Below are 25,555 nucleotides of genomic sequence, written 5' to 3'. Positions count from 1 at the left end.
TAATTTATACATCATTTTTTTATATCTACAAAAATAAAATCAAATACAATGACTAACGCTTTACAGAAAAAAAAAATTAACGTATATAAAACAAGTGGGTTGATCTCTATATTACATGTGAACAAGATTTCTTCTTTTTAAAAAAAGACACAAAAATAAAGAATGAGATGATAGTTATTGATGTGTTTATGCATACAGTAGTTTGCACTGTGCAGGGAACTTTTGTCTGTGCAAGATTTTTTTTTTTCTTCTTTTTAAACAATGGAATCAATTCTAGCTTCTTTCCAGCCATTAGGGCTGCGGCGCTGACGTAAAAATGATAAGGAAATCACTAAAAGGAAAGTGTAGAGGTAGGAATTAGAAAACTCTGGAGGAACAAAGAGGACAGTACACCGAAAGATGTGCAGAAAAGAAAAGATTAGCATTCAACCAGCTCAGACCATTTGGTGCTTTGTGTTTGTTTTTTAATTATAAATAAAATGTAGAGTGTGAAAACTGTGTGCTGACAGCTCGATGTGAAAAGGTGTTAAAAATAGTGATTTTAAAGTTTAATAGTAATAATGTCAGTCTCTTGGTCTGAAGTGCTTGAAACTCAGCCGCCAAAATGTGAATAAAGAAAACAAAAAAACGTGTTCCCTTAAACACCTCTGGAGTTAAAAAAAAAAAAAATCACTTTGGTGAAACATTTTTACATTTTAGCACAAATTTCATACAGCTGTGAAAAGAAAAATCAGCCATCCTGGCATTAAGTAGCGCTGCTTTAATCATCTCTCTTCTTTTTTTTTAAAATTTGCATTTAATGTTTTGTACACGTGTGATTTGACAGTCACACGTTCTCCTACACAGTGTTGGTGGCTGAAGAGCAAAAACCTTCCACTGGGCAGTGAAACATCCGTTCAAATGGCAGAATCTGACAGTGCGAACGACTGAATCTGCTCCTGGTTTTGATCAGTTTAGTGTTAGGATTAGTTATGGAGCTTGTAATCAGGGTTACTCACTCCTCAGTTAGTATTTGAAACCAGCTCAAATCAAATTCAGCGCGGTGTGTTTCTGCCCAGCGCGATGAGCATTAAAGAGGCAAAAAACAAAAAACAAAAAAAAAAACACTTAAACTGCTATTTAGTTGCAGTTTAAAATACACATTTTGTCCTGCCGTGTATTAGAATTAGTACCAGACAGATGTAGTTTGAGAGAAAAAGGACAGAATAGAGAAAAATCACTTGGCTTTAGTGTCAGTCATTGCTGGTTAGATGTGCCTCAAACAAGGCGTTCAACAAAAAATTTGAATGTCAGTAGCAATAAAACAATCCTAAATATGTTCCCAAAAATAGTTAAAGGAACGGCCTGACTTCTGGGAAACACACCTCGATGTGTAGACCATCACCAGTCTCACGTATGTGCTTTGAATACAGAACTTAAGCTAACAGCTAGCCAGCTTAGCTTAGCATGAGGACTTGAAAGAGCCAGTCTGGCTCCTCCCAGAAGCAACAAACCCACCTGCTAAGCTCAGTGAGAACAGATAATAGGTAATAATCCAAATAGTTCACAGTGTGCTAACTAGAGAGCACCACATATCCCATTTACTATATCTGCAAACCAGGTAGCGCCCACTAAGTCCAGACTGAGTGTTTCCAGTTGTGAAAATATCCCGTTGTGCGCTACATGTGAGAAAAGGCAAACTAATTTGGACAACGATCCTGACTTGATTCTCCCAATGCTGTGCTGAGTTCAGATGTGAAAATTGGCTCTTGGAGGTGCTAGCAGGTGGGTTTGCTTACTTTTGGTCAAGCCCAGCTTCCAGTTTTGATGCTAAGCTCCGCTAACCACCTGCTAAGGCAACGAAACTGAGTGTTTTCCCATAAAATGTCAGAAGGTTCTTACAAAGCTTTTAATCTTCCACAATTTCAAAGTGGATGTGTGCTTGGAGTGGGGGTGGAGCGCAGTCGTTTTCATGGCTTAGTGTAGGCCTGGGAGGATATAAACACTACTTATGGGTTTAATATTAAATGGGTAGAAGTTGCTGGTTCGCAGTATTCACCGTGGTGGGTCACTACACATATACACAAAACACTAGAGAGGGATGCACAGTTAAACCCTAAAGTGTAGACAGGCGACGCCAGTCTGGTTATTTGGCAACAGGTTCTTGGTGAAAATTCAAGTTTCTTAAGTTTGAATCATCCCAGGTTTGAGTCTCACCTCAACATACTGTAAATCTCCCCAAAACGTTCCAACAGCTGTACACGGTCGAGCAACTGCATGAATCCGCTGAGCACGTAAGAACCGCTGAGATCCCTGTGCGCCCCTGAAGCGGCGCTGAAAATAAATCCTGCCAGCATTTTCAGTAGTAAACAGCGTAGTACTGTTTCCAAAATACAAAAATGTGAAACATGTTGCACTGATGAAAGCCTTCCTGTTGCTTCAAAGAAGGCGTGTGAACGAAATGAATTAAGAGTTTCTTCCACAGTCGGTGTAGGAGATGAATGAGAGTTCGGCTATGCTCGTGTGTGTGTTTCCTTACCCAGTGCAAATAACCTGAATTATATAGACACAGTCCTTCGGCCGAGGTGGCAGGTGAAGTCGGTGTAAAGCAAACAGCGAAGGGGGAGGGGGAGGGAGACCCCATCAGGAGGCAGTCTCAGCCCTCCACCCCACCCTCCCTAAATGAAGCCTGAATCCTTCAGTCCCTGATCTGTCCGCTGTAGAGGACGTACATGACAGACAGGTGCGTTGTGGGTAAAGTGCTGGGGTGACGGGTCCCTCTGATTTTTTTTTTTTTCTTCTTCTTTAAATTAACATTTAAACATTTTTGCTGCTCTGTTCCTTCAACCAGTTCTCCAAAAGCATTACATGAACACTTCTTTCCTTCACAAATATCCAAACTTGCTCACATTTCCACTTTCAATTTTTCCAACTTCTCTCTTCCACAGTCAACTTGTCTTCTGCTTTTTTCTTCCTTTCCTTCGTATTTATTCCTCAACTTCCGTGGACTCCGTTCATTCTGCGCTTACTGAGCTCAGAAACCTCGATGAGTCAGTTCACCTTCCTGTTATATCAGGGCAACAGAAACAAAGAAATGGTGACGGGCTTTTTGATGTTCTGCGCCACAGGCTGGTGCACGCGGGGCTGATGGGTGAGTGGAACCGGGTCTAAGGGGAAGCCCCAAAGTGGATAGCTACGTCAGACTGCCAATCAAGATTGAGCGACTGCAAATGGATTTACCATGCAGCCGCATCAGAATCCAGTCGACAGGATTTTGGGCTCCGCAGGTCTGCTCTCTTTGCCTGGTGTGATTGAAGGATGAAAGCATTAATTAGTAGCACAAGAGGAGAAGTTGCTATCATCGGCCAACAATATGTAAGAGTTCAAGCTGCAAATTCAGTGCGTGCTCACCATCTCCTGAGCTACGATCCAGAGACGGCGTCCTGGAGACGGTTGCCGAGCGACACTGCTGGTCCTCAGACTCCTGACTGATGGAGGACTCTCTGAGAGTTTCCAGAAGCTTATAGTGGGCCTTCTCTATCTCCTGCAAAGGAGTTAACAGTTTTAGGAAACACACTTATTTCTGGTATGTGAACGCTGGCTAGCAAGGGAAAGTCTGTGAGCATCCAAGGGTAGACCAAACTGTTCTCCACGGGGTCTCCTGACTCTTTCACGTCTGTCACGTGTTCAGGGTGAACCTGCTCTCATCTGTGAGGAGAACAGGCCACCAAATGCTAACTGGCACACGGCTGTGAGCACAGGTCCTACTAATGGTGCTTTTATGCTTTCTGTTCTCTCCCTATTGCATGGCTGTGTGTGACAAAACTGACACCAGTGTACGATCATGTCGGTTTTTAACCACCGTTTAAATGACGGCTCAGTAAAGCAGCTCAGAGAGCGTCAGATTGCGCAGAGGGATATGCTGCAACAGTTTCAAAAATATGAGACTTCTCTTCCACTTTCAGTGCTTATGTGGTGATGCTGTGTGAGTGGCGACACCTATCTTTCAGGAGAATACTGCAGCTGCTTACTGCGCCTTAACGGTGAGCAAAAATAGAAGTAACTGTGTGATGGCACCGTCTGTTTACAACAAGCAAAGCGACCGACTCAGTGGGTATCCTGGGACGTTGAAGGACGTTGGGCCCTTGAGTCTCTGCAACACAGTCTGACTAAAGTTTGGTCACAAACCTCCACCTGAGTGACCTCCTAGAGGTCATTATGCAGGAGTCCTTTCACCCTAACCAGCCGTCCTCATGTAACAGCGTACCTCCTGCCATCTCCTCCACACCTTCAGACTGTGCTGGAAGACACAGTTAACGATCTTTGGGGAGCTACACTATCTGTGCACCGGACACAATCTAAGGCTATGACAGGTGTCCTGTCATCACCTTCATTCGCACCAAAGCAAATGAAACCTATTCACAATGATGTATGTTTCTTTACTGGACAGACTGAAGATTAACTGTGATGATTATGCACATTTTTCCCTCTCTTCAGATTCTTGTTTCTCAAAAGTTTCTTAAAGCATTTAATATCTAATCTTCTGCTGTTACTCAGGTCTAATAACCACACACTGAACATGGTCGGGGGTGTGGAGTTGGCAGTTGGCACAGACAGAAAACCAGCTTGCGCCGGCGGCTCTTTTGTTGCCATCTTTTCCACAAAACTCACCTTCAGGTGGCGCAACTTGGTCATCAGCTCCTCAATCGTATGAAAAATCTCATCCACGTTTCTGATTACGTGAGTGTGTTGCGCAGCCTGCAAATGGCCTGTTTCTTTTTCCTGTTCTAGTTGCATAGTCTCTGATTGGTTGGCCTCCGGGCCGCGGGCTGCCGGCTCTTCTTCCATCTGCGTCTGTGGCAACGTCATTTCCTCTACAGGTGGAGGGAAGTGGCTGGCGGTGGGTGTAGGGGGGTCGTTGAGATCTTCAGTCACGCTCTCGCCCTGTTCTATGGGCATGACCAGGTAGAAGGTATTTCCTGAATCGCAGAGGTGTAACAAAACAAGAAGTGTTTTAGTGAATGAACAGAGAGTAAAATCAACACCGCTAACATCAGATGTTATATTCTTTATTACACCTATAAAAAAACTAGAGCTGTGGACCAGGTCGGTCAGCATTACCCTGCTTTTTGGCCTCGCTTCTTGACTTGGATGACTGATTGGAGGGGAGGGTGACATCATCAGTGATGTCTTCAGCGACAGAAGAAGAAGAAGGAGGAGGACCCGCAACCACAGCTACGCACACAGAGGATAGACTTGTGACAAAAGAGGAGTGCACTGAAAGGTGTAAAGGAGTGAAGAGTTGAACTAAAGCAACCAGTGTGCCGTCACGTTCTCAACAGCGAGAAGATAAAGTGCGTGAGAGAGAAGACATGCAAAGGACGGCGGCCATTATTCACACCCAGATGTCATATAAGCAGATGACAGTGACCACGTGTCACCTCATTGGGGGAAAAAGGTGCAAATTATAGCTCAAGATGTTTAATTATCTGAGAATTTAGTGCAATCGTGAGTGAGCGGCTGCTGAAAAAAATCATGAAAAAACGGGTGCTCGGCAGCCAGGCTGTGTTTACCTTTCCTCACAACCTGAGGTTTGGGTGCTTTTGCAAGCAGCAGCTCTTCTGGCTCCGCCTCCCATTCATCGGTGCAGCAGCTGAGGACCGTCTCCAGAGACTCCGGTCGCTGCCTCTCTGTGAATGAGTTGCTTTCAGCGGCCGTCTCATTGGTGGGTGTATCATCTGAATCGTGGCTCCAACAGTCCTCTCCGAAATCTTGTAATATGAGCTGCCGCAGGGTTTCAACTGTAAATTTTTTTTAAAAGGGATGAATTTTGGATTAGCGATGATTCAGGTTTAAAGGTTTGATTTCTTTCTTTTCTACTTTTTATGTTCCACAATCAGAAGAAACAGAATCCAACGTAAAATACTCGGAGGCTCTCACCGTCTTGCAGAGCGGCCTCCGCCACGCCTTGTCCTTTGAGCAAAGCTTCCGATTGGTCCACAGGCGTACTGTGGGAGATCGCGGGCTCGTCGCTGTTGGAATGAGTCTCCGTGGAGTCTGACTGCTCCGTCATCGAGTTATCTGGGAGACAGCGAAGTTGGAGAAAGGTTTTTAAAACATCTGCAGAATGTTTACAGATCTGAGGCTGACGATCGCGGCGTGGTCATTACCTCCGTAGGCATTGCTGCCAGTCGAGACGGGGGAAGAACTGCGTAGACTCGGGGACCTGGAGGAAGAATAAAGAGTATGACGCATATTTTTGGATTAAAAATAAACAGATCAAAAGAACATACAGATCATCATATTGTGTTTAAAACAGGGAGGTCAAACATAAGGCTTGCGGGCCAGAATCAGACCCCCAAAGACTCCAATCCTGCCAGTCGGACTGTTTTGGAACATGTGAACTCTGCACTTTTAAGTTTGGTAAAGTTTGACAGCTTTTCCTGCTTAAACATGACCACTCATGCGACAATAACATAAATAAGTGATAGTTACATAATTAAATGACAGAAAAGTTCAATTTTTTCACTGTCTAATCAGGACATTTCATCAAAGAAATGATTCAAATCAAATCTACTCACGACATGGGTATCGAGCTGTGATTCATCAGAGGTGACGATCCGCCGGCGGCAGAGATGGCCTTTTCCAGTAAATCTTTCCAGCTGTTTAACAAGAAGAAGTTAAGACATTTTAAATTAAGTGAAGAGTGCAGCACAGCACAGGTTTCCTCAGGTAAATGTGAATGAATCAAAGAAAAGAGCTTACGTCTCCTTCTTGGATGTTGTTGCAGCCACCAGCTCATAGATCTGCATATCTGTGGTGCTGATGATGTAAAGAGCTTTCTTGTCTAGAGAAAACAGAAATAAAAAATAAAATTAGTAAAAAAAAAAAAAAGGTAATTAAATATTATTTTAAAATTACAAAAACAGAGAAACAAAAGGCTGCGAGCGTACCTGTAGCTACCGGGCGAACAAGCAGCGACGCCAGGTTCACTAGAGGGCTGAAAGAGGTCTTGCTGTCACCGCTGCCTCCCCCGCCTCCACCCAATCTGCTGGAATGATTTCGCAGCTGTAGGCGGTCGTCCGGGCCCTTCTGAAGGAGGACGAGGCAGTCTGACAGCAGCAGCGCTTGGATCTCTGACACAGGAATGCAGATATTTGTGGTTAGAAGGCCTGAAACTAAACTGATGAGACATAATGACCACAGCGATGCTCACCTATCAGCTTTTCTTTGTTAACTTTCCAGGTGAGAGGACCTTCATGGATCATTCTCTTCGTGGTGAGGTCCACATTCTGCGTGAAACAAGAACGAAGCGAAACATTTACAGATCAAAAATGAATCGTTGTCATTTAAAAATCAGAAGAAAAATAAAGTTTTAAACTTGTACGCCACCTTGAACTGAGGAGCAGCATCCAGCCTGCACTGGTACTCGCTGAGGCGCTGCCGGTGCTCCGATTCCCTAACGTCCTCATTGACGCTCTGCAGTATCCCTCGGCAACACGCGTGCGCTCGCTGGAGCAAGGGCAAATCTGATGAGCCCGCTAAAATCAACAAAAACAAATAAGATCATGGTTCCTAGCAACAGCTCAGTTTGTGGTCAGGGTTATGTTGGATCTGCTTTTCCTCACCTTCTGTGTATTTAACGATTTTGTCCAGCAGCAGCGGGTACTTGGTGAGTCTCTGCATCTCTGACACCAGCAGGTCTTTGAGCTGTAACCTGCGGCAGTGAGGACTCGCCTCACACTCCTGAACAAATAAAACAACGCGGTCATGTTTAAACACAACTATACGCTTTATTACACCTATGACACATATACACGGTATAATAACTATCCTGTACACAGAACTATTTAGTGCACCCTCGAATATCACAGATATAAAGCGATTAATAACAACTGTTCCTCAACACAAATCAGTCACCAATCATCCAATCACACGGAAGCAACTCAGTCAGGATGACCTACTGAAGCTCAAACTGATTTAAGGGACTGTGAACATCTGGTTCCTTTGGACCCTCAGTACAAACTGATCATTTAAACACCACAGGCTGCCTCGTCCACGTCCATCCCTTTATGACCACAGTGTACCTATTTTCTGATGGATGCTTCCAGCAGGACAACAAGTCATGTCACAAAGCTTGAATCATCTCAAACTGGCTTCTTGAACATGAGTTTACTGCACTCAAATCACATCCAGTCACCACATCACAGTTCAATAGAGCAGCTTTAAGTGGAAGAACAAACTGCAGCAACTACGTCATGCTGTCATGTCAATACAGATCAAAATCTCGGAGAAATGTTTCCAGCACCTTATTGAATCTGTGGCACGACGAATTAAAGCAGCTCTGAAGGCCAACCTGAAACTAGCAAGGTATACCTAATAAAGTGGCCGCTGTGTTTTTGATGATAATGACAGAGCATGTTTGCTTCCTGAAAAATTAACTGGAAAATGCAAAGATTTCACACAAAGACATAAAAAGAAAGCAGAAAGATCAGCAGCCAGATAAAAACCTGCATGTGCACCACTGCAGCTGCGGCCACAGACACGACCTCCTGCTCGCTGCTTTCTCACTGTGGTAAAACAACGAAGGCTTGCTTCAGACTAAGACGGCGTCCTGTACGTTCGGTGTGAACTTGCTCAGGATTATCACAGTGAATGTATAATCCCGGCAGGAAAGCACAGATGTGGGAGTGTGAAGATGCAGGGCTTCACGAGAGCAAAGGATGTTGGGAAAAACTACATTTAAATCATAAGAGCCTAACGGCGGCTACAGAACTTCTAAGATTCCTCTGTAAGGAGTGTTATAACATAACAATACCCAACAGGAAAGCTTGAATTCATGTCCTCTCACGAAGCAAAAAATAGAGAGACTATGAGCTGAGACAGTGAAAAAGAAAACGCAGCTGGGGGGAAGCAAAACTCTAGAAATGATGCAACACTGACCTCCTGTGTGCCAAAAGAGACCATGTCATTAAAAATGAAGGCAAACACACAAAGTATGAAATGTTAAAATATTTTAGTCCCAGTAAAAACAACAGCCCCTCCGACTGTGTGACTTTTACTTTGGTCTTTTAAATCTGAACTGTTGAACTTAGAAGTGCAGTTATTGTAAGGTGACACAGTTTTGAACAATCTGACAAACTGTACACACATGAACACACTTCTGTCGTCAACTGTGAGTAAATGACACACTTTTTTAAAATGATGTGTTCACTGCATAAAGCTTTAATAAGCACAAGGAGCATCAAAGTGTGTGTTGCATGAATATTTTACATGTTTTGTCAGAGGCTGTGTGTGTGTGTGTGTGTACCTGGATAATGTGAGCGAAGCGAGGGTCTTTACGCTGTTTGCTCTTAATGAGCTCGAGAGCCTGAGACTGCTGGCAGCACAGCTGGGACGCTTGTTCCTGAAACTCGTCTCCGGCTGCCCCTTCAAACTACAAACACACACAAACTGTAAACACACTGAATATGGAGCACGAAAACATGTTTCTACTTGCCATCGAGACGGGAGGAGCAAAACAAACCCTGGTCAGCATCACATCCCCGATGTCCTGAACAATCGGCGATTCTCTTCGCTTCTTCATCGCCTCACACAGACTCGCTGCAAACGAGAGACACAAAAGCAACAAAGAACATCAAAGCCTGGAAATTTTTAAATTAATCATGAAAACAACACACGGGGTATTTTTAAGAATCAGGACAAAGCTTCCCCTTAGTGAGGGAGTACAGTGGTCTAACACCGAGTGTCTACATGGCTCGAAATAAAGGCTCAGCAAACATAAAGAAAAGCTGCTGTTTACCTAGCAACACAGAGCAGTGAACACAAAGCAACTCAAAGTACAACACACCGGGTGTGCAAACAGACAAAGCAGGACAGCAAAGGGCTCTTAAAAAGGGAGGATTTCCATTTACACAGGATACGTTTCATATTTAACTCATCTAACTAATATGAAGACATCCAAACATCAATCTTTATTCCATTTTCTTGCTTGTATTGATTAAAATGTCACTAACCAGGCCTGTGTATAAACACTTTCACAGGCCTTTAGCAGCTATGGTGGACAAACACTGACCGTGGAGCTCGTAGACTTGAGGCAAGTTGGGGAAGATGCAGGCCAGCTCGTCAGAGTTCAGGACAGTCCTCATCTTCTGATAGAAAACCTGGTCCAGGACCCGTAAGGTTCGCAGGTGGGACACCTCAGTGGTGAACAGCTCTGAACAGGATGAGGCCACATGAGGAAAGAGGAAAGGGTCATACTACCTCGCATATGTGAGAGATGTGTATTAGGAAATAAAAGCAAATTAAAACCTGCTGATTGTACTGAGAATTAAATGCTGTAGCTCTTACCGTATATGACAGCCTGTCTATCCACCTCACTGGGGCTGAGTGTTGCAAGGAGCTGAGGGGTAACAGTCTCCTGCCAGGTCTTACTATCCATCACGTCATCCTCCAGTGCTGCAGCATCGGGTAGCAGGGCCAGCGGCGACTCCACGCTCCTACACGGGGATCCAGAAACACGGGTGGATGAGGCGGACCGACGTGTACCCGCAGAGAGATGGAGCGATGGGTAGACAGCAGTGGCGGACGACACACGAAGAGACAAACAGAAAATAATCAGCCGTGAATCCACGATCATCTCTGTAACTCCATGTCTAAATAGTTCTTTTAAAATGTATTAGTACTGTAAGATGATCAAAGTAAAAATTTTCCTGCTTGTGAACCCAACTTCATCTTCAAATGTCCATATCTTTATTCCTTTGCCCTGTCCATCTACTGTGACAACAGTTTAACTCACCTGCGTCTAGACCGAGGGGTGTATGGGGGTGTAGGGTTCTCTAGAGACCTGAGTTTGAGAGAGTGGAGAGAAAGACGGCACTAGGTGAAAACCTATAATTCTCAGGGTCAAATCAGGGGCAAAAAACTTTATTTACATGTGCTTCAGGGGATCAAAAGTCTCTCCTTCAAATAAAGTGACCTCAGCTCCTGCCTTAAGGCTGCTAAGGTGCGTGTGTTGGTGTTTGAGCACCCCGACAGGTCTGGCTTGGTCAATCTTTACCGTGCAGAGTTGCTGGATGCAGAGGACGAGGCGCTGTGCTGCAGAGGCCTCAGGCCTGGCCCGTCCCTCTCATCTGCGCAGTCCTCCATGTCCACATCGCTACGAGAGCGGGGCACAGACTCGGCTCCTGAGGTGCCGCCCCGCCGTCGCCCTTCTCCCTGAGCCTTTAGTGACTCGCTGCGAGCCAGGCGAACTGGTAGAGGGCTGGTGGGGACAGAGCGCACAAAGCAAACCCAAAAGGCTAAATCAGTTTAACCACTTCCAACAAAAACAATAAAGCAAAGTCTGCTTCGCTCAGTTGCTGCCAGCTGGCTGTGAACTTATACTGCAGGCGCAGATACCTGTCCATTTCATCCCCGAGGCTGCTGGAGGAGAGTCTTTGCGGGTCAGCGCCGTCGCTGACTTCCTCGCCGGTCTCGGTGCTATTCTCAAACTGCTGAATGATGTTCCGCACGCTGCCCGGCCGGACTGCCAATACAAACGTTACTCATTACTTTAATGGTATAATAAAATAACATTCCTTTCTTTTGCCCACACACACACACACACACACACACACACACACACACACACTACAAGGAGAAACGGTTGATGAAAAAACAAAAACAAAATTCAAATCCATGACCAGGTATGATTCTTAAAATTAAATTTGCACAAAAGGGTAAAATTAAAAGTGAAATTATAAGTGAAGTACCTTCGGTGGGTGACAGCGGGACATGGAATGCTACAAAATCAAAGCGAGCGAAACAGAAACAACAATAAAAATCAGAATAATGACACAATGAAAATCCCATAAATCAACGCATGAAACCAGGAAAAATCAATTAAAAGGCGAACAAAGGACAAAAAGGAATCAATAGAAGCAGAATGAGTGAGAGGGTCACGTGTGTCAGCATGCTGCTGTTTGTTGTGTGTCAGCGAACCATCAGCTGACACTGACAGGAGCCGTTATTAGACAATGTCGAGAGACCGCAGGAAGCATGACCATGAGCCGGGCCTGGATGATGATTTAAAAAGCTTCTTCTAAAGTGTTTGTGCTGTTTCATTTACTGGACTGGGATGTGGTCCGGGGTTTGCCGATGTACTTCAGGATGGGATTTCTCTTTTTATCCTCTCCATCTTTTTCCTTCTTGGTACCGCTCAGCTGTGGAGAGGAGGTCTGAGTTCAGTCACTGAGATCGAGTGCGACAAACAACAACTTTTAAGAGAGAAAATTGGAAAACACACAGTCACATCAAAATGAATATCATGCAATCAATGCAGAGAAACTGGCCACTTTGTTAGGTACACCTGTTCAACAGCTCGATAACACAAATTAGCCAATCATACGTCAGCAACTCGGTACATTTAGGCAGGTAAACATAGTCGGGACCTGCTGACGTTTGAGCTGAGCTTCAGAATGAGAAAGAAAGGCTGCTCTTTGTTTTGACTACCAGTGAGCTGCAGTTCATCGGGCAAAAGTCCCTCAGTGATGGGTCAGAGGTCAGAGGAGAATGAGTGAGCTGATAGGAAGGCCAGAGTAATTTAGATAACGACTCATTATAACTAAGATATGAAGAAGAACATATCTAAATGCACAACTCTTTCAAAGCTTGAAGCAGATGGGCTACAGCAGCAGAAGATCACACATGGTGTCACTCCTGTCTGCTGCAACATCTGGATGGTCTCAATTTGGCATAAACAAAAGCATGGATCCATCCTGCCTGGTATTAACTGTTCAGCTGGTGGTGTAATGGTGTGGGGGGATATTGTCGTGACAATGACTTGAATGTCAATGAATGTCAACATGGACCAAAATCTTTGAGGAATGTTTCCAGCACCTTATTGAATCTGTGCCATGATGAATTACAGCAGCTCTGAAGGCAAAAGGGAGTCCAACATGGTAGCAGTAGGGTGTACCTAATACTGTGGTAGAAAATCACAGGCCAGGTCCTTTTCACTTTCTCCAAGTTTGTTTGTTCTTTAAGACGCCGTCACATTAATGATTACAGCTGCAGAAGGTGACAAGATAAAAGGCAAGTTTCCATTCTTACCTTCTTGGACTTTAAGAAAGTGATCCACTTGTCCTTCTCTGTGGTCAGGCCGGGGAAGACCTTGGAGTCTCTAGGCTTGATCCCAGAATGACGCAGGTAGAGGATCACAGCTGAAGCCAGAGGAGAACTGAAGGAGAGGAGTGAAGAGCAGAGACCAGAAAAGAAGGTTTGAAGAATTAGGAAATTTCTAATGCAGGTGTAGCTGTTATATTTCACTCCAACAGGCGAGCCTCTTCTTTTACCTTCTGTCCTCCTCGTGCTTTGATCTGCAGCAGGAAGACAAAGAGACAAAACGTTGTTAACTCCCTCCACGACAAAAATCCCTTTTCCAAAGAGCTCCTCAAACTTAAATCCACTTTATTCAGGTGCAAATAAGAACGCAAGAAACAGCACCGAGCCACAGTCATGTGACGGGAAGCAGCTTCTGTGTGTGTATAACGTGAGAGGAGGAAATGTCATGTGGTTTTTCCAGAGTTTGTGGCTGGGATGAATGACCTTTGTCATGATAGCTTTACTGATATGTAATAACAGTTTTATTGGACGCCGAACAACTGACGGCGTCGCTAGGGAAACCTGGCTCAGTCTGTGTGTGCGCGTGTGGTGAGAGCACGAGTAAATAAACTTAATTGGACACAGCAACACAGACACAGAAAGCTGAATCAGCCGATCAAACAAAAACAAACCGCTGCCTTCACTTTGAACTCGATGTGGTTTAAACTTTACAGTTTAGGGCTAAAATACCACAATAAATGCAGACAGACTCACAGTATTTCCCACAGGGCGGTGACTTGTTTGTCCACCACCTGTTTCTCTTTCACAGTGTCTCCATCAAGGTGCTGCAGGTCTCCTTCTCCAAACAGAGAACCGAGACCCATCATCTGCTTGTTCCTGTTGAAACACACGGACACGAGGTTAATGTAACCCTCTGAGAAACTCTTCTTCGGATTTAAAAAATTTTTTTTCCACTGAATAAACAAACAAAATGAATCCTCTGTGATGTACCTGTAGTCTTGCAGCTGGTCCTGGATTTCTGGCAGCACAAGCTGCTGCAGCTCAGACAGAGGTCCCCGGATGTCCTCCTGAGCATGAAGTCGATTTTCTTATGAGACAATGGACATAATAGCAAAGGGTACAGTTAGTCAGCAGGAAAAATCAAACTAATATTTTTAATAATAATAATAATGATATTGATAATAATAATAAATAACATGTTTGCTTTGACAGAATAACATGAACCTTTAAACTTGATGACTACTATTTGTTTACTCTAGCTACTCTCAAACTGTTTGGCAGGCTCCACCTTGTGGGCAAAAGATGCACTGCATTGGTGGATCACTGGGGGAAGAGAGACACACTGGCCACTTTATTAGGTACATGTTGCTGCTACCATGTTGGGCCCCTTTTTTCCATTAAAAACTGCTTCAATTCTTCATGGCACAGATTTATCAAAGAGCTGGAAACATTCCTCTGAGATTTTGGTCCACAGTGAAATGATGTCCACAGAGACTCATCAGACCAGGCCACATCCAATCCAGTCTTCTCAAGTCCAATTTTGTTGAGTTTGCATGAATTACAGTCAGAGTTTGCTGTTCTCCCATTGCAATCTTCTGCTGATGCGCTGTGTGTTCAGAGATGCTCTTCTGCAAACCCTGATTATAATGAGTGGTTATTTGCATTACTGTTGCTTTCCCATTACCTCAAAACCGCCCGGCCGCTCTCCTCTGTCATCATGCATCAAAAAGGCATTTTCACTCTCTTTTTCAGACCAGTGTCTGTAAACCCTAAAGATGGCTGTGTGGGAAAATCCCAGCAGATCAGCATTTTTAGAACAGCCCATCTGGCTCCGACAACCACACCACACTCAAAGTCACTTAAACCTTCCTGTGCTGCTCAGTTTGAACTTCAGCAGGTCATCTTAACCATGTCTACATGCCTAAATGTGTGCACTTCCTGGCATGCGACTGGCTAATTTGATATTTGCATTAATAACAGTTGAGCAGGCATTCCTAATAACATTTCCCACATCTGGCACTGAGCAGGAAGTGGGTAGGCGACATGAGGCAGGAATGGCGCTCACTGAGTTGCTGTGAATTCACTGCCTGCACAATTCTTACATCACACAAACATGATGCTACAGTTTGAAGACCTTCATTTCGCCAATTTACCTTAATGAAATGTGGTAAAGGTTGACTTTTGGAGGCTTTTTCACAAAACAGAAAATTCTGTATATGACTGGATACATCAACACAAACATGAACACGCGCTTTTAGTTCACTTACCGATATCAGCAAGATACTCCTCTCGTACTTTAATCTTCAGGGGCTGTAACCAAAAACACACGTTTTCTTTCTTACAGTTACTCTATGGTAAAAATATAGAGTCAGTCCTTTTTAACCGAAGCACACACGATAATTGTGGTACCATCATCACCAGTCAGTTAATACAGGGATAACAGGATTAGACTCATTACATACAGCATCTGGTTCCAGGAACAGGGAGCAGATCTGAGGTGCAAGAGTGCGGGCATCTTTAGGAAGGGAGCCGAGGTAAGCCTCCACAGACAGGTAGAACAGCTGATGCAGAAACACAGAAAACAACCATGAAAGTAAGAAATCAAACACAGACATGCACGTGCGTTTGTGTAACTTAGTGCTGACATGCACCAATTTAATTGAAATATACATAAGATTCTGGATTATCAGAAACATTTTGAACTACTAAAATTGGAGGCCTTGAATAAAAAGCTAAACTGTATTGCCACAAATATTTGCTTATCTGCCTTCACACGCATATGAACTCGAGTGTCGTCCCACACTTAACCTCCTCTTAAAGTCTGAAACATGACATAACTGCAATAAAATTCAAATTTTGGGAAAATGGGGAGTTTACTGAACCTTGTGCAAAAGATAATATAAACTGACCAGAGGGTTGGGATCCAGAAGCTGGGTAAAGACATATCTCATGAACACTGCCATGTGTGCTGGTCGTGCCTTTAACAGCTCAATATCTTGGTATGGACCATCCATCTGAGAGAAAGATGGGAAAAATATGAAGGGATGCTCAACTGGTGGAAAATGTACAAAAAAAGAAGAGACATCTTCCAAAAAATAAATATTATATCCATCTATCTATGTCACCTCATTAAATGCATAGCCGTCATATTCTTCATCTTCCTCCTCGGGCCCGATGATCTGAGCCTTTCCACCCTTAAACAGACACACACAGATTTCAGAAAACGGAAAATACTTTGGAAAACACACATGTGCATTTTAATTCACATAATTCATGTGCAGGGATCAATATAAATAATGAATATATTCATGCTGAAAAATGATCTCAGCGACTGTCTGGTGCATTTGAAAGGAAAGGGCAAATCAAAGTGCCACACGGCAGAAACAGGCAGGAAGCGACAGCCTGAATGTCTGAGAAGGAAAGCAGCCGTTGCCTTGAAGGGTCGGCGTGTCACAGTGAACCATGCAGAACATGCAGGTACGAACGCAGACTCCCAGTACAGACTGGAAATGTTGTGTAATACAGCATCGTCTCCTCAGTTACTGACTCTGCTCTATAAAAGTGATTAATAACATTCAGCCTGGTTTGGTAACAATCACATGACACCACTAAATCGGAAATTTCCAAAGTGATACATTAACGTGGTGCCCTTTCTCCGTCTCCCTCTCTCACTTTCTTTTTTTCTTTTCAACCTGCATGCCCTCCTACCACTCCAGTACACATTTATCTTAATCGTGTGATGATGATCCTCTGATTCTTTCAGTCATTAGTCCTGTGTGCCTCCAGCAGCAGAAAGAGGAAAAAGTCTTTGCAGTGAATATGTGCATCAATCTCACCAAATCAGATAAGGTGGATATGTCGGACGTCTGGCGCCGGTGCAGGGGGGTCCTGAAGGAAAATGAGGGGGAGGAGTGGGGACTCTCAAAGGCCTGGGGAGGAGGACGAGGAGAAGGAGGGAATGAAGAAGGACGAGCGGGACGGGATGAGTGCACATGCACAAGCACACACAAACAAGCTTATTAAAAGAGAGATTGTGGCGCCTACCTCCATGTCTCCTTCACTGGAGTCTATTGATTGTCGCCCTGTGAAAGCAAAGAATCAATTGAAACCGATTATGAAGCAACCAAATCTATCATTAAAGTTTTTAGTGAATAAAGCTTAAAAGACACAGAGTGCTGTGCAAAAGACCAGCTTCACACCATGACAGAGCCTCCACTGTGTTTTATAGATGACTAAGGACCCTCACCTCACTGGATTCTTAATGGCACGACTTTAAGACACCGCTCATCTACCCTAGAAACTTTTTTTAATGACTCACTGCACACAACGCGAAGAATCGCCAAGTTTCCGGCTAATATCTTTATGGGACTCAAACTGTGTTATCTTTGTCACTTTTAGTTAGGTTCAGTTTACAGTTAGTTTCCTTTTTCATTCTTAACACAGCTTATTTGTTAAGTAGCTTAAAAAAAAATAAACATTCCTCTGAAAATGGTCAGGTACAAGGACTGGACTGAAGATGAGTGAAAAAGCAGACAAGTCCAAATAGAAGCTCTGAAAGACTTTCAGAAAGCCTGTTGCTCAACTCCTCTTTAAAAAAAGAAAGAAGAAAGATGACGCGTGGCTCGAGACTTTTAAACAGCACTGTATATTGTGAAGCTTTACAAAGACCCACAGATACAAACCTTCTCCTGCTATGAAGTAGCCTGTGACAGATTCTGACCTCGTTCCCTCCTACGAACCAAAAATAAAGCGAGTTAAATGGATTTGAAGCACAAGCTTTAAACAGAAGTTACGCTTGTTTATTACCTTTATGATAGAATTAATTCATTTTTGGGGATCAATCAGGGTTTGCAGGATAGGAATTAAAGTCTTTCATGAGAGCAATACTGCACAGTTAGAGCAGCAAATCAATTTAAAAGAATGACATTGTTTTATGTCCCTGATGCAAATGGAAAAAAGCACCAAGCATGTTAGTCAGATCGTTCTGTTTGATGTTTCCCCTGAAAACATTTTTTTTTTAACTTAACTGAATTTATCTGGTCATGTTGCCTTTCTAGTAATATGGTTTGTTCTTTTTATTGTGTCTTAGTGTATGCTCTGTCCTAGTAAGATCATTAAGTGAATGTTACAGGAGCTTTTCAGCGATTACAGAAACTGTAATAGAGTAAAACAGCCGGGTCGCCTCACCACATCTTGCTGAATCTTGACTCTGACTTGGTGAGCTCTCCTCTTGGCGCTTTCAATTCGCTCCTCCAGCAATGGCGACGGGTTCCTCAGCTGCTCATCCATCAAGTCCTGCAAATCAAGTCAGTCTCCGTCTGGTTATAAACAGCAGATTTTATCCACACAACTTTATCTTAACTAGTATTCCAAAAGCAAAACAGGCCAAAGGAGCTTAAAAAAATATTTATTCAAGTACACGGTGATAACGGGAGACAGCATGCACTAGATTTTTCTGCAACACGGGCAGCTCACTGATATGTATCGATAAACAAATAGCACAGGTGGCATGGATACCTGCAGCTCGGCCTCTTCCTGCTCCAGCATTTTCCTGAGTATCTGAGTCGCATGTTTTTGTACTTGTGGGTCCTAAAAAATGAGTGTGACACACAAAAAAAACCCCTGTAAATCACTGACGTTTACTCTGCTGGTAAGTAAGCTTTACCGACTAGATATCAGTCCTGAAAGTTTCATGTACTTGTAGTGGTTTGGGTCCTGTGATCCTTTGGGAGGGGGTGCTGCTCAGTCCAGAGGGCAAGGGTGGAGGTGGAGGAGGTGCAGCCTCCCCAGCCAGAGATGATCTTTGATTAAGAGTGTGATCAGTGGCGAGGGGCTCTAAGGGCAAGGAGGTGGTTGATGGAGACGGCCCTTGTAGTGTAAGTGCGACGTAAGATCCAGCTTTGAAATGATAAATGATAAAAGAATGAGGTTAAAACAAGAAAAGCAAAAACATGTAACCACTAAAGCCAAACATATACTCACATTTTATGAGCTTTACCACCTCTTGATGGGACATGGAGGCAACCAACGAGCCGTTCACCTGAGCAGAAAGAGAGACAGAATCAGTAATGTTACTATTGAATAGGAACAAAAAGCACAGATTCCCACATTCAGTGACATGGAAAGCAGTACAAACCTTTATGATTCTGTCCCCTTCTTGGACACCAGCCTTCACTGCTGCTCCACCTGAAGAGCATCCATACAAACATACATTCAAACTCATGCAAAGGATAAAGGACGATTTAACTCACACATAGTCAGCACGGCTGTAATCCGTCACCAACCAGAGCACGTGGGTCAGACTGCATTTGAACAAGCGTTCTTTACAGTGATGACTCGTAGAAATCCACAGTGACATGCCTCACTCACACAAAGTCATACAAACACTGTTCTTCCATCTATCAAAAATTCAATCACATTCACTCTGATAAGCGAATCAGAGAGCACCTCGTGGTTCCAAGGATACTTTGCCGTCCTTGGAGCTGAGCTACTGCCGCCGTTAAGCCCGAAGTGGTGTTACAACAATAGAACTACTGATTGCTGCTGGCATATTAGCAAATGAGATGGTGTTATTTGTTGTATCGCATTCATTTAATGCTAGTTAATGTTCACAGATGGGAAACTGGATTCTGTAAACACAATCCTGGCGAGTTTACGGTCTCAGTCACTCGTTTTGGGTCATCATAACAGGATGGCTGTAGCTCAGGTCATGTACTAATCATAAAGGCTGGTGGTTTGATCCCTGCTCCAGTCTGCATGCCAAACATCCTTGGGCAAGATACTAACCCCAAGTTGCTCTTGGGCGTGAATGTGAGTAAATATTAGCCTGAAAACACTTAAGCATAGAAAAAAGTCCACTTATGAATGGGTGGGGCTGTGGCATGTTGCATAACGTGTTTGAGTGTGTGAGAAGGACTCAGTTTACCATACTGAACAACAAATCTTCACTAAATTACGTTTAAAAAGGGCAATTATCTGCAGTATTATCTGCTCACTCATTGGCTAACAACATGTCAATCACAAGCTGTTAGCCAGTGAGGGTGCTGTTTCACAGTCAGACCCGCCTCTACTCCTCTCTGGGTTTTGCAACTAAGGTGAGGTTGGCAACGATGCTCAATGAGCCTTCAAAACCCAAAAGGTGATGTAATTGCACCTGCGTTCACCTTTTAACACTGTCTACGTTTCTATGACAACGCAGGCGCAGCATCTCTGTCTCACCTGGTCGGACATTCTGTACCAGCTTCACTCTCTCTCCACACACGGTGAAGCCGAAGCCCAGCTGGTCCTTTTGCACAACCACACATCTGTGCACAAGTCCAGTGCCTGGGGGAGAAGAAGAAGAAGCCGTAATGAGCGGCGGGGTGACATTAAATGAAACAAGAATATAACGGCAACTAAAAATAACCCATCATAAGTCGCAGTTACCTGTACTGTCAGAAATGATTTCTGCCGTTGGCTCTCTCTGCTGAGGGCCAGAGGATTTACGCTCCGAGTCCCCAATTGTTAAACTGTTGATCCTGGATTCGAAAGACGAGAAACAGAAAGAGACTTTAGTATGGCATGATACTGAACAGGCCAATTTAGGAAACGCTCTGGGAGGGACAAGGAAGCTCTGAAGGGAATAAATGAAAAACATGAGGGTCAGTGGAGGAGAAATCAAAAGTCAGAGAACAGGCCAAAAAGCTTAGCCAGGAATGCAGAAAATGAAGAGAGAAAAGGAGATTCAATGGAGGCACACGGTTATATTTGCTGTGGTATTAACAGTAATAAGTGTATGAATAGCAGAGAAGAGACAAGATAGCAGTTGACAGGAAAACTCACCAAGCGGCAAAAGGGCTGAAAGCGAAGCATGACAGGAAAGAAGGAAGAAACAGAGAAGGGGGGAAGAAGCAGAAAGTCAGAATAAAGAATAAGACGGAGAAAACAACAGAGAGAAACAGACTGAGGGAGAGGGCAGGCTGCTTAAACCATCACTATGCCCTTCAGACTGTTACAGACTGTAAACACTGAAAGCAGCCATGACTTCAAGGAATATATTTATATGAAGGGGTGTGATGGAAGAACACACTCCAAAGGTTAAAGGGAATAATTCAAACAAAGGTCATTTTAAATCCAAAGAAATGTGCTGTGATCAGGACAGATAGAGCTCCTCACATAGGCAAGTAGCACTGAAACGATCAGTTACTTAAGGGTTAGGTGATCAGAAAACAGAAACAAAAGAAATCTGAACGAAAAAAAATTATCTTGAGAATGTCTCTAATTCTCAAATCAAACTGGTTTTGGCTACTCCAATGTGGGGATTTGCTCCAATGTGGAACAGCTTTGTTTTAAACTGCGACAGCCTGCAGCAGACGGCAAAAATCACCAACATCACTGCAGTTCATGTCCTTCTAGAAGCCTTTTGCTTTGTTTTCCTACTCTGAGTAGTTTCACTTGAACACTTTAATTTCACTCAGTGGTTTACATCCTTCCAACCATGCTCTTCTGTTTATCCAATTCAGGGGGGCTGGAGCCTATCCCAGGTATTACAGGGCTCTGGTACATCTATCCTGGGCAAGGTAGCTCACCCCGGACCAACGTGCCTTAGGAGACACTATCAGCATAACCTTGACAAACAAAGGAGTTGCTGAGATGATTCGGGTACCTGAACAGGATCCTTCCTGTTAAGGTGTTCCAGGAGTGCTCTACCAGGAGGATGTCCCTGGGTAGTCCCATGGACAGATTACATCTCTTGGCTGGTGTGGAAACACCTCAGTGTTCACTCAGATGAGCTACAGGAGGTGGTTGGGCTTCTCTGCTTAGGCTGCTGCCTTGTGATATGGCCCCAGATAAGCGGTAGAAAATGGATGGATGGATATTTAAATGCACCAACTATGCACATGCACCACATGGTGGACTTCAAATAAGGATAGCATAAATGATATTCGGCTGTGGTGTCTCCAGCTGTCTGTGTATGTGTCCATGACCACGAGTATAATCGAGGCTTAAGCTACCCAGTAATGCAAGTTCACTCCATACCTGACAAATTAAGAGTAGGAACCCTCTCAATTTCTGGTGTTTGATTTGAGACTTCTGCAATTAATCTACGTAGCACCTACACAGGTGGTGAACACCATTGCCATCATTTAAACCTGCATGCGTTGGTCAATGGTCACATGTAGTTATATCTCCAGGGTCATGAACATTGGGGCTGTAGGTTAGATTGAGGGGTATCAGAAGGGTTAGCTCTTATGACATAGGCATAGCACAGAGCTATACTTGCAGCAGCGGCTTTGACAAAACGGCAGTATTTAGATAAAGATGTCAAAGTGTTTCTTTATCACTTAAAATTAAGTGCTCATGTAAGGATCGTGCACGTAACGAGGTCATAAAATGTTTTTTTTCTTGTATTTTGGGTTCCTAATGTCTCCAAAGCACTGTGAAAAAAAACAAGCAGCCAACCGCTGAGAAATCTGCTGCCACAGCTGTACAATCTGTAGGCTTCACTAACCCCCAAACCCTGACATGAGCGACCACCGGGCAGCTGTCCTACCTGAACAGTTGGTTGTCTGTCTTATTGGCTGCCCTGCCGTCACATGACACACACAAAGACACAGCAGTGGGAGGTAATGGGCACGTGCAAATCGGGGAAAACAGTATACAGCAGGAGAAAGAGGAAAGACACATGATAAACAACAAAGATGCATCACAAAGACGATCACACAGTGCAGGGATATATGGTGAAAGTGGTGACATTAACAAACAAGACGGGGTGCACTACATCCAGTGTTTTATTAGAGGAGATGCAGATTGAATGACATAAATGAACATTATTGTGCAATCTTTTGCTTTTTTTCCTGAAGTCAACAAGCCGTCTGAGCTGTTCTTCCAGTGGCCTCACTGCACATCCATCAGATAAAAACAATGCTCACCTGGGAATACCACATTTTTTTAGCGAGGCGTAAAGAGGCATACCTTTACCCACATAAACTGTCTCGGTGTAGCGGATGTGAGGCTCCTACCTGTCCAGCGTGGAGGTGGGTTGGCGGAGACTCATATCTGCAGCCTTTATAGACACTCCTCTGCTTCCTGGTGTGGGATTCAAAGCTGTCACTGGGCTGCTTTTGTTATCACCACCATGATCTCCGTTTCCTCTTCAACTATCAGTCCGTACAATGAGCCTTTCTGTTGCGCTTTGATCAGATCTCCACGCTACAGGGCTGCGGGTTTAGATCAGACACAGTGCTCTTCATGTTTCACACCAGTGGTTCCAGTTTTAGGCTCAGTAGGATTTAAAGGAAAGTGCTGCTAAAACTATAAACGCTCAAATCTCCCCAGGGTTTGTCTTCACCCCTTTACATTAGTGGTTAAAATTAAATACAGATCGTTGGTGGCTTGGTGCTGAGGTCTCACATTAGTGGCAAATGGATAGAGGACAACCTACTTCCACAAAGATCATCAATCATGAATGAATGGGCTGATATGTCTGGCTATGCTCCAGGAGGTCAACAACATCCCATTTTTGGGTTTTTTGTTGCTGTTTTTTGTTTTTGTCTGTGTCAGGTTTAAAGTAACTGCTTCAACATGGATAAATAACGTTCAGAGGATTAACTGGATATTCGGTGATTACGTGCAGTTAAAAGAAATACTAATGCGAACCTGACACTCACTTGACTCAGACTTGTTTACATGTGGAGGCTTCAGCAGAGATCCCAGACTAAATAACCCCATTCAAATGAGTACTGCTCATTCACTTTGCTTTCACTGATAATGCTTAAAAATAATAAAGCCACCACAAAGTGAATATGATCTGTAGTGATGTACATGTGGCTATCTAGTGCAAATTACTCAATACACAAGTATCAAACTGCGTGTATTAGTGAAACAAAAATATATATATATACACGTTTACAAACAGCCTTATCACTCACCCGAGCTAGCTGTAAGCTACAGAAAACAGTCTGTTTTTCTTAACAATGTAAACAACAGCAAAACCAAAACGCTACAAATGGCTTTGCATTAACGCTACTGTCTAACTAAAGGGCTAGCCGATTAGCAGATTACTGGGTATTGGCTCACCCCGCAGATGGAGCTTATATACAAGTAAGCACAGCAAAGAAAGAAAGCGAAAGGTGATCTCCACCGTTCACCTGTGGCTTTGTGTAATTAGCTGACTTGAAGATGATTGCAGCGGCCTGCTAATTGCAGCTAGCGTTAGCTCGGTGAAGTCAGCTCTACGAATCGGCCTCTTTCAACCAGCGGCATGGCGTTGTGTCTCACGCAGAACCGAAGCGCTGCGTGCCCGGCTTTCACCTGCCGAGCCTCCGAGCTAGTTTGCTAACCGGCTATATCTGCAAGACGAAAGACCGGCATGACTTTAGCTGCATGTGAGCAGGTGGATATCACAATGAGAAAGGAAAGGGGAGGGGAGTCAATGCAAGCCCCGGCTTGTTATATCCAGCAGTCTTGTTTTCGTGCAAATTCACACGCAGAGTTGCATATTAGCTAGTTAGCGAGAAGGCAAAGCGATTCCAGTAAGAGCTCCTCCTCAGGTCTTCTTTCCAAATACACAGCGGTTACAGCAGAATCTGCTTCCCTCTCGTGGTCTGCCACAAAAACCCGGATTTAATTAATAATCGTCGTAGCATATGTTTATCTCCTCTCCAAAGTCCTTGACATTAAGCTGTATGCTGTGCTGTTATCTTGCTGTCTTGTCTGGCTGCTGATCCACCACCATATCCTCAAGGATCACACGACGTACACACAGAGCGTAAACAGCGCCCTCGTTTGGTCAGGGTTGTGTACTACAACCGGACAGTAACCAGACAGGATAAGTTTGAATTGCATCCGTTTATGGAAAGATTTTTATTTTTTTTTTAATAAAAATATATTTTTAAATAATTGACATAAATATTTATTTTTTCCGTCGCTATCACTCTAGCTTGTTTGTGCCACAGATTTTATGAAACATATTTTCATAAAAAAAATAAATATCATCATATTTAACAAATTATGGAAAATATATTTTTTCATATTTCGTTATATTTCTTTCAATGATTTTTCTTTTCCGTGAGCAAGTCAAGGTATTGGAATCATATCACAAAATTTTGAGTTATGCATGCTTTGGTTCAGTAGCAGGTACGGTGGGTTTTTTAGTAGTAGACAATATGTGAGTGACCTATGGACAGAAACTGTACAGATGTCTGGTTGTTTTGGCCTGATGTGCTCTGTAGCGCCTAGAGGGGAGCAGTTGGAACAGCTTGTGTCCAGCGTGTCATTGGTTTGCAATGTAGTCCCGCATGAAGTGCAAGTTGGCACCAATGAATTTTTGACTTTCCGTTGTAGACCATTGTAGTCCTGTGGCTGATCCAAACCAGTAATGGATGAGCAGAGATCAAACTGGATTATTGCAGAGTAGAACTGGATCAACAGCTCCTGAGCCAGGCTGACCTTTAAGCTGGTGCAGGAAGTCTATCCTCTGCTCTGTCCTCAC

The 25,555-nt window shown here is 43.7% G+C and overlaps 1 protein-coding gene across 9 annotated transcripts; it reads right to left on the bottom strand.

The window, feature by feature from the left end:
* Positions 1 to 787: 787 nt before the first annotated feature.
* arhgef11 (Rho guanine nucleotide exchange factor (GEF) 11) lies at positions 788 to 24,860 on the bottom strand. 9 transcript variants are annotated; one of them, XM_026162756.1, is made up of 44 exons: positions 23,994 to 24,860; positions 23,085 to 23,282; positions 22,616 to 22,648; positions 20,905 to 20,919; positions 20,509 to 20,600; positions 20,302 to 20,406; positions 19,220 to 19,269; positions 19,066 to 19,123; positions 18,782 to 18,981; positions 18,601 to 18,672; positions 18,271 to 18,378; positions 17,766 to 17,814; positions 17,128 to 17,165; positions 16,920 to 17,012; positions 16,209 to 16,277; positions 15,993 to 16,097; positions 15,546 to 15,644; positions 15,351 to 15,393; positions 14,074 to 14,170; positions 13,837 to 13,959; positions 13,314 to 13,337; positions 13,072 to 13,198; positions 12,089 to 12,182; positions 11,733 to 11,762; positions 11,380 to 11,506; positions 11,039 to 11,242; positions 10,778 to 10,825; positions 10,330 to 10,478; positions 10,055 to 10,195; positions 9,506 to 9,582; positions 9,290 to 9,415; positions 7,608 to 7,725; positions 7,372 to 7,520; positions 7,196 to 7,271; positions 6,933 to 7,115; positions 6,745 to 6,826; positions 6,561 to 6,641; positions 6,150 to 6,205; positions 5,920 to 6,060; positions 5,553 to 5,780; positions 5,101 to 5,214; positions 4,651 to 4,958; positions 3,391 to 3,523; positions 788 to 3,281 (listed from the first exon to the last, which is right to left on the bottom strand). In XM_026162756.1, the coding sequence occupies exons 2-44, from the start codon at positions 23,117 to 23,119 to the stop codon at positions 3,232 to 3,234; spliced, it is 4,350 nt and encodes a 1,449-aa protein (XP_026018541.1). In that variant the 5' UTR covers positions 23,120 to 23,282; positions 23,994 to 24,860; the 3' UTR covers positions 788 to 3,231. The 9 variants fall into 9 exon arrangements, with proteins under 9 accessions (XP_026018541.1, XP_026018542.1, XP_026018550.1 ...); XM_026162757.1 differs by having other exon boundaries at positions 24,213 to 24,860; XM_026162765.1 differs by lacking the exons at positions 5,101 to 5,214; positions 23,994 to 24,860 and having other exon boundaries at positions 23,085 to 23,987.
* Positions 24,861 to 25,555: the final 695 nt, after the last annotated feature.

Source organism: Astatotilapia calliptera, chromosome 3, assembly GCF_900246225.1.
Source record: "Astatotilapia calliptera chromosome 3, fAstCal1.2, whole genome shotgun sequence".
In the NCBI taxonomy this organism is placed as follows: Eukaryota; Metazoa; Chordata; class Actinopteri; order Cichliformes; family Cichlidae; genus Astatotilapia; species Astatotilapia calliptera.
Note: the sequence above shows the minus strand (reverse complement) of the source record. Positions and strands in the feature narration are given on the sequence as shown.